The sequence below is a fragment of the Triticum urartu genome, chromosome 6 (genome assembly GCF_003073215.2).
Source record: "Triticum urartu cultivar G1812 chromosome 6, Tu2.1, whole genome shotgun sequence".
Taxonomy (NCBI): Eukaryota; Viridiplantae; Streptophyta; class Magnoliopsida; order Poales; family Poaceae; genus Triticum; species Triticum urartu.
In genome coordinates this window covers 18,224,574-18,233,241 of record NC_053027.1, presented here as the reverse complement: position 1 = coordinate 18,233,241, position 8,668 = coordinate 18,224,574, and the positions used below count along the sequence as shown (strand labels likewise).

Below are 8,668 nucleotides of genomic sequence, written 5' to 3'. Positions count from 1 at the left end.
AATATCCTATCTGCTTACTTCATGACATAGCACATTCCTGGAATAAAGAAACTTATGAAAAAGTCGAAAACCTGATTTAGCCCCAAATCTGTTTCTTCAGACTATGAATCTGTTTTTCCAACTCAATCTTCTCGGCCTCTCGAGCTTCAGATGCTTGCTTAATCATTTTCATCGTCCCCACTTCCCGTTTTGGCTGAAAAAATTCTTGATCTGAATTTCTCCTGCTTGCGCCCACCTGGCCATATTTGGCCTGCTTAAATGGCCTAAGATAGTAGAGCGTTCTAGCCATTGTTGAGGAAATCGTTAACTGGTAGCTGCTCGGTCGGCTGGTGAGTAAGGGATTAATAGGCTAATCGGCAAGTTAATCGGCCATTTAATCAATTAATCGGGCGATTTATCGGGTAATCGGCTACTCGAGGACCCTATGAGTAGGGATTAATCGGCAAGTTAACTGGTTAATCGGATGAATTCTTGAACAAGGGTTCTAGCACAAACCACTCTCTCAGCTACTTCAACATTTTCGGTCACCGGTTCGGATGATTTCCAATGCATCGCGGCTACCTCAGCATCCTTTTCAGATTCTTTGGGAAACTCATTGTCATTGATGGCCACGATGTCTTCAGGTGCTGATTGCATATCAACTACAACAGCTCCTTCCATCTTTCTCTTACTCGGATGAACTAGCTCCTTTGTCCTTGCAGCATTAGCAACATGAGCTGCGCATGCGGACGAGTATGGCTCCCACCACCGCGCATACTCAACGGTCACGCCGGCGTCGCGATTTGGAAAGATGAATGCAAAGGATCTAGCCTCTATCTTATAGGTTGACCACGCGGCCACTGGATCCGAGTTGACACGACAGACATCCCCGGGCACGTCCTGATCGAAGCCCAGCTGCCGCGCGACACGGTGCGGACAGTACTGCTCGATGCAATCGATGCCTACAAGCTCGCAAGGGTGCAAACATAGTGCCATGGATAGCAGCTCGTCAGTTCCTGCTATGTCCTGACCATGGACCCGACGGCCGCCATTGCTGGGTGGCACGCCAAAGCTGCTGCTGCTGCCATAAGGCATCCACTCAAATCTCCCTGGTGACATGAACACAGCATGGATGTACCTGGGTTCGAGCACCTCTCTGACGTTGTGCCACTTTGCAGCCCTTGCCGGCACACCATTGTCATTGTTGTGGGCGGACACCTTCTCCGGGCGAAGCTCTGGGAACCGTTCCCAGACCCAAAGCTGGAGGATCTGGAGTGGGGCACACCCGGCGAGCGTGGACAAGCACTTGTAGATGCTAGCAAGCGCTGCAGGTGCGAGAGCCACGGGCTGGCCGCGTGCCAGTTGGGCGGCGATGGGGAGCACCCGCGCCTGAACCACGTCACACGGCGGCGACGGGAGCACGTACTCAGACAGCCACATGGCCAAGAACGCCCCGTGCTCGAGCAATCCAGCGGCCGTGTCCCCTCGGCCGCCTCCTGCATCACTTTCTGGTGGACACTCGAGGAAGTAGTTTACCCACGAGGAATAATTTGGCTTCTTGCTCTTGCTCCGGTTCAGAGCGCTCCGAATGCCTTCAAGGGCGTGCACGTCGCCGCGCAGCGCGTCCGGCAACACCGCGCACACAGGCTTGCCCAACAGAGGTAGGCCCCCGAGCACCGCCACGTCCTCCAGCGTCACCGTGGCCTCGCCCCACTGCAAGACGAACGTGCTGGTCTCTCTGGACCAGAACGCCGCGAGCTGGAGCAGCAGATCTTCATCACGCCGAATCCGCCATGTGGTTGAGAGGATGGCGTCAAATATACCAACTCTCTTCCACAGGCCCTCGTGCAGCGGTCGAAGCTTGGTCACCCAGCGCCTCCACAGCTTCGAGGAGGAGGGCCACCCCCTCCACTCCACCCGGATCTCGCCATGAAGAAAGGGGCCTCCACTGCGTCGCGGGGATGGCAGCACGGGGAGACGAGTGGCGTCGGCGCAGGGCAGGAGGAAGTAGGCCGGTCGGACGGTTGGGCGGGAGCGGTCCGCGCCGGAGATGTTCGTGGCAGTGGATTCCTGGACCAGGAGCTCGTCCTCGTTAGACATCGCAGAGGGGTTTTTCCTATGGTTTGGTTTGGTTTGGTTGAGAGAGAGTGTGGGTGGGGATTGCCACGGATAGGATCCTATATAGTATATGCTAAATAGTTCATATATGTTTATATATAGCAATGCTAGAAGAAATATAATCAATGTACAATAATCAATAGCAATGATGGGATATCTTATAATCAAGAGCATGGGTAGCATGAGATATCTTCAAAGTTTAGTCACTTATGTTGTATTAATATCCTAAATTAATGAATTAAATACATTGGAATTTATTTATTAATTTATAAAACATAAGTGAGTGAAATTTGAAGATAAATCTTGAAATAATTATCATTAATTTTTATATTTTTTATTTTTAGTACCATGCTTTAATGATTTTATTAACCAAATATATAAAAATTAATGCTAATTAATTTTAGCTTTATCTTCAAATAATAAATTATCATTATAGCGTGGTACTAACTAAGAAAATATATAAAATTAATGCTAATCAATTTTAGATTTTTCTTCAAATTTCACCCATTTATATTTTCTAAAATTAATAAATAATTTCCAATAATTAATTTAGGATATTAATACAATATAATTGACTTAAATTTAAAGATATCCCATCCTACTCATGGTCTTGATTATAAGATAACCCATCGTTGCTATTGATTATTGTACATTAATTATATTTCTTCTAGCATTGACATATATAAACATATATTGTTCCTTCCACATATAAATTTGACGTTCATTTTAAACAATCGATAGTTATCTTGTATAAATTAGATGTACAATGTTTAGATACCAATATTGTCTGTTGCATATATTATGCATTAGTCAACCTATTTTTTTTCTTGTTTTATCGTGCAATATACTATAAATATCAATGCTATATTTTCGTTTCTTGTAAAAATAAATGTTAGTCACCTATTGCATCAACGGAGATACTGATACGTTGGCATCAAGCATCTCATCATACTAAGTAAATGGTTCATAATAAATTGCATGTACGACAAATTTCCCATCTGTAAATAATTAAATCTTCTTAACATTGCAAGTCACTAGGATGGAGTGTTGCACTTTTGCTCACACTTAACTAGATGACACCCTGCGTGTTGCTGCTAAAAGTTGGTTGCAATATATTTGATGTGATTTGGTTATCTGAAATTAGGATATGAAAATGTAATTTTATATACATATAACTTATTATATGTAATGTTTGTTAAGATTTGGTTCTCTGAAATTAGTGTATGGAATCGTAAAGTAATTTATTGTATCTTTTTATTATATAATTGTATTTTTTCTGTAGAATATAATTCGCATTCTCCAAGTATGTGATAAAGTGACATGTTTGGTGAGTTGGGATGTGTGCATGTTGGAATAGAACATAAATAGCATTCCCCATGCATGATAAGAGAAATAATTAGTGGGGTGATTATTTGACATGTGTGGTGAGGTGGCATGTGTGCATGTTGAAGGAAATGGAGAGAGTGGGGATCAACTATTTAGATATATAGGATTCCTCTCCATGGCAAACCCCAATCTCTATCTCTCTCAAACAAACCAAACCACACGAAAAACCCCTCTGCAATGTCCAATAAGGAGGAGCTCTTGGTCCATGAATCCATTGCAATGAACATCTTCGACGCGGATCGCTCCCGCCCAACCGCCCGATCGTCCTACTTCATCCTGCCCTGCGTGGATGCCACTCGTCTCTCACTCGTTCCATCCCCGCGACGCAGTGGAGGCCCCTTTCTTGGTGGCGAGCTCCCGGTGGAATGGAGGGGCTAGCCCGCCTACTCAAAGCTGTGTAGGTGCTAGGTGACCATGCTTCGGCCGCTGCACGAGGGCCTGTGGAAGAGAGTTGATATATTTGACGTCATTATCTCAACCACATGTCGTGTGGGGCGTGACGAGGATCTGCTCGTCTAGCTCGCGACATTCTGATCCAGAGAGACCAACATGTTCTTCTTATTGTGGGGCGAGGCCACGATGACGATGGACGTGGTCATGCTGGGAGGGGGGGGGGTAATACTGTTGGCAAGCTCCTATGTGCGGTGATGTTGGACGCGTTGCGCGCGTCGACGTGCACGCCCTTGAGGGCATTCAGAGAATTCGTTGCTATCACACACTGCAAATGATATCTACATTTGGATGGAGTATTATCTTTTAGCGAGGGTTCACTTCTGTCATGTAAAACCGATTTTCGCCACCAAAAATGTGCCGGTGAGGATTTTCGGCCGTCGCCATTGAAGCATCACAATAAATACCTCAATGGTTCCACACTTTCTGTCACCTAAGATCGTATCTTAGGTGACAAACCCAGTTTTATCATCTATGTGCATTTTCGGTGACGGCCAAGACTATAATATTTTATTGGCCAATTTGTCACCTAATATCGTTTATGGTGACGATAATCTGCCACCAGTAACCGGTTTGTCTGTTCGACTAGTCAACGATTATGACAAATGGGCCCAGGAGATGCTTATGTGGTTGCTTCCATGTCGGCCGGACTGAGGTTTTATCATCAAAGGGGGTCGTTAGTAATAAATATAGCAAGTTTCAATTCATCAATCATATGTAGACATGTATTATGTATATAGGCATACGTGATTGCGATAAAAACTTGCATAACATATTTTGTCACCCTTCCGTGGCAACGGGGTCCTAACAGAAACTAAGGGTAATTAAGGCGCTTCTTTTAATAGAGAGCTAGAACAAATCATTAACATATAGTGATAACATGAACTCCTTAAATTACAGTCATCTCTGAAGAGTATCCCAATTGTTGTCACCTTGGGATCTACAGTTCAAAACAATAAAGGTGCATACAATTTTTTAAAAATTCCAAACATTTTCAAAATTCAAAAACAAATGTTATTTTTTAAAATTACGAACAGTTTTAAAAAATTTAAAAATGATAATATTTTTTAAAAAAACTAGAAAATTGAAACAACCAATAAAGAAAACAACAGGAAATAATAAAACTGATTCAGGAACTTTTTAGATGATCCAATAAAAGAAAACGGGGGAGAGCACTCTAAAACAAATTCAAAACCCCCAAAACCAAGCAGCCATCCTTTTATCTTCATATGTTGCATTCCAATATAATCTTTGGTTGTTTTGCTTAACATCCAAAAGATTGTCTTACATTTTGGCATACCGACTAAAATCTACTTTATCAAGCGTCTTGATGTAACTCTTCGAATGAATACTCCCTCCGTCCGAAAATAAGTGACTTCTTTTTACTTCACCAACTCTAGCAGGGTCATAACACTTTTTAGATGATGCCACGACTTGCAAGTGAAAAAACGCCGATATAGTCATTGTAGCAATATAAACGTGGACGGGCAACCTTGGATATATATACTCAGAACTGTAGTTTTGAAAAATGCAATTGTTTCTCGAATCCACAAAAATCGAAAGAGAAATATTTTTATTAAATACCAAATATGTTAAAATCTAATGTACACCTACTAGTTATCATCTAAAATTCCCCTAAAAAAAGTTATCTTCTAAAACAGGTATGTTCGTTTTCACTTTGCACCTTTACTCTCGTGTACAATTGTCTGTCTGTATTCTCCCGTGGATCCGTCTAAGAATTCAACATTAGTTTTAAGAACAATGACACTGCTTACTTTCACTGGTTGTTCAAGTGATACACTTCACCATGCTTTGAACTGATATTATTTTCATGGTAAGTAATACACCCTCCGATCCAAAATAAGTGTTTGGACTAAACCATGACGATTATTTTGAATTAAAACCACAACGCTTATTTTGCAGTGACCTTGGATGATTCATCAATCATCACTGCACTCACCCAAACTCCTTTGCATCAGACGGAGCTTGCTCAGGGAATTAGCCCTACGTCTACCATTTCTCATCCATCTCGCCCCAAAATCTTTCAACACATGACCACGCGTCACTGTAATGATGCTATTCAGCCTCTCCATTTTGCATAGAGATCTCTTGTGCATATGCAACCGTCACACCTCCAACACATTGCGGAATAGAGAACACAAAATCTGCAGGTTTCATTGGAGACAGTCCCTTCCTTTTCAGAAATAAGTCAACTCCTGATCCGAATTTCAAAGCCTAGCTGCCTCGCAGCACGAATTGATAAGAGAAATGCAAACTATAAACAACAGTGCAGAAATAAAATGAGAGCCAGAGCAAGCTATCTCCAACTTCAGAATGAGTATAAAATACAGAAGCAAGACGTAAAGAACCCCTTCCAGATAAAATCGAATAGTGAAAAACACAAAGGCAAGAATCAGATGTGGCACACAACCATACTTTGAACATTCGCAGATAAATTCCATCTTTGCCAAGTGTTATTCCCTAGCACTCGGCGAACTGTTTTAAAAAATAAATTCCAAATGTGGTACTTAGGTACTGAGTATAAACTTTGTTAAAAGTTTGAGCTTGGGAACTTAGGTTTTGTTTCTACCAAATGGTTGGTTTCAGTTGAGAATTTATCATTTATTTCCAACTGGAAATCACTTCATTCAGACAAATAAATTTTGTCTCTACAATGTTCATACTATAGCGGTGTTCCAAAATTTTGGGATTCCTCAGCCTTTGCATTCACAAGCCAGCGTTATACTCTGGAATTTGAAAGGGAGGATATCCATGCGTTGTGCATGAAAACAGTGCTATAAACATCTAATCTAATCTGTTTTTATCTCACGGAAAATCAAAAGAGCACTTTCGCTTCCTCTGTCGACTATTTACGCTGATGGATAAACTGGGCAACATTTAGCAGATGATGAAACAAGAAACCAGTCTTGGGTAATGTGATTACTGGATAGAACTTTGAACAAAAGTGTCACGATTGCATATTCTTGCGCTAGAATAAAAGTGTCAAGATGGCTTGAACTGATAAGGTCAAGCAAGACCTGGACGCCACCAGATTCTGCAACTGTTAAAAGAGACTTTATTTCCTGCAGAAATCTTGCAACTAAGCATACAGTACTTCTACTTCCCTCGAAAAACTTCAGAAATTCTACTGGAATGTTGCAGTGTCAACTGAAAGTCTGAAATAACTCAGATTTGGTGCAAGAGAAGTGCAGAACAGATAACATAGCTCTTGTAATGATGCTATCACTATGCTATTCAGAGTCTCCTTTGTGCATATGGAACTGTCACACCTCCATCACATTGGCGGGCGAGCACCGTGGGTTTCCTGGCAGTGCGTTGAACTTGCTGCTTCTCTTTCCTTGCTACCTGGATGTATCGGAGACTGTTGTATTTCCGTTTATCTTAAATGGAAAGGGGCACGCCCGGTTCAAAAAAAAATCACATTGTGGAACAGAGAACAAAAAAATCGGCATGTTCATCTGATTCAAAGCTAGTGGCCTCACAACACAACACGGACAGCACTACAAGAATCACGAATTATTAACAGAAATACAAACTACAAATACGAGTACAAATTAAAAGGAGAACAAAGGCAAGCTCCATGCAACTTCAGAGGCAGCATCTGCAGAGACTGTTTGCTAAGGGAAAGGTACAAAGAAGAAAAATGAAGTATTTCACGGCCGTCCCATGAACCCCTTCCAGATGAAACCGAGTAGTAAAACACACAGAGCAAGAAGAATCTGATGTGACACACAATATTTCTTCAAGCGGCAAAAATATTCATTAAGCAGTCCCATGAATATTTCTTCAGACCCACCAGCAGCACAAGATTACACATTCAGAACACAATCTTGCAGCTAACTACATACAGAATCCAACGAATCCAGAAACAAGGATGGAGCCTAGGAGGAGGTGAACTTGGTAACGGCCTTGGTGCCCTCGGAGACGGCGTGCTTGGCGAGCTCGCCAGGGAGGACGAGGCGGACGGAGGTCTGGATCTCCCGGGAGGTGATGGTGGGCTTCTTGTTGTACCTCGCCAGCTTGGCCGACTCCCCGGCGAGCTTCTCGAAGATGTCGTTGATGAAGGAGTTCATGATGGACATGGCCTTGGAGGAGATGCCGATGTCGGGGTGCACCTGCTTGAGCACCTTGAAGATGTAGATCTTGTACGTCTCCACGCTCTTCTTGGCCTTCTTCTTCCCCTTCTTCTCGCCGCCCTCCTTGGACGCCGGCGGCCGCTTCTCGGCCTTGGTCTTCTTCGCCGTCGTGGTCTTCTCGGCCTTCTCCGCCACCGGCTTCTTCTCCGCCTTGGGCGCCATGGGAGCTGAGGCTGATGATTCGAGGGTGTGGGGAGATGAGTTTGGATCGACGGTGATGGGGGGTTGCAGATGCTGTGATGTGGGGTGAACGGAGGGGGCGGCGAGATTTATGTAGGAAACTGGATGGAGGAAGGAGGCGGGCTGGGGTTGGTGGAGAGGCTGGTGCCTCGGATCGATGCCGTGGAGCGGTTTCAGCCGTCGGCTGATGTTTGGGGTGGACGGCTCGGATGCGCTTTGGCGCGGATCGGTGACGTGGCCGAAACGTGCACGGGCGGGCCGGTACGAGTGTGGCCGGCGGCTGTGTGGGCGGATGGTGAACGATCGTGGCCATGCATATAACAGCACACATCGTAGGTGTAGGCCTAGGCCAACTCCAACCGCGTCCGTTCCATGGTAAACGGACATAAAACTATTCT

General features: G+C 43.9%; 1 protein-coding gene and 1 pseudogene across 1 annotated transcript; both read right to left on the bottom strand.

The window, feature by feature from the left end:
* Window positions 1-812: 812 nt before the first annotated feature.
* Window positions 813-2,079, bottom strand: LOC125516401 (annotated as a pseudogene).
* A 5,612-nt stretch (window positions 2,080-7,691) lies between these two features.
* LOC125516256 (histone H2B.3) lies at window positions 7,692-8,317 on the bottom strand. The gene has a single exon (XM_048681740.1). It carries the CDS (start codon window positions 8,250-8,252, stop codon window positions 7,836-7,838), a length of 417 nt encoding a protein of 138 aa, XP_048537697.1. The 5' UTR covers window positions 8,253-8,317; the 3' UTR covers window positions 7,692-7,835.
* Window positions 8,318-8,668: the final 351 nt, after the last annotated feature.

Excerpts from the sequence above, each read along its gene's own strand:
- LOC125516256 (XM_048681740.1), bottom strand. The coding sequence starts at position 8,252 with ATGGCGCCCAAGGCGGAGAAGAAGCCGGTGGCGGAGAAGGCCGAGAAG.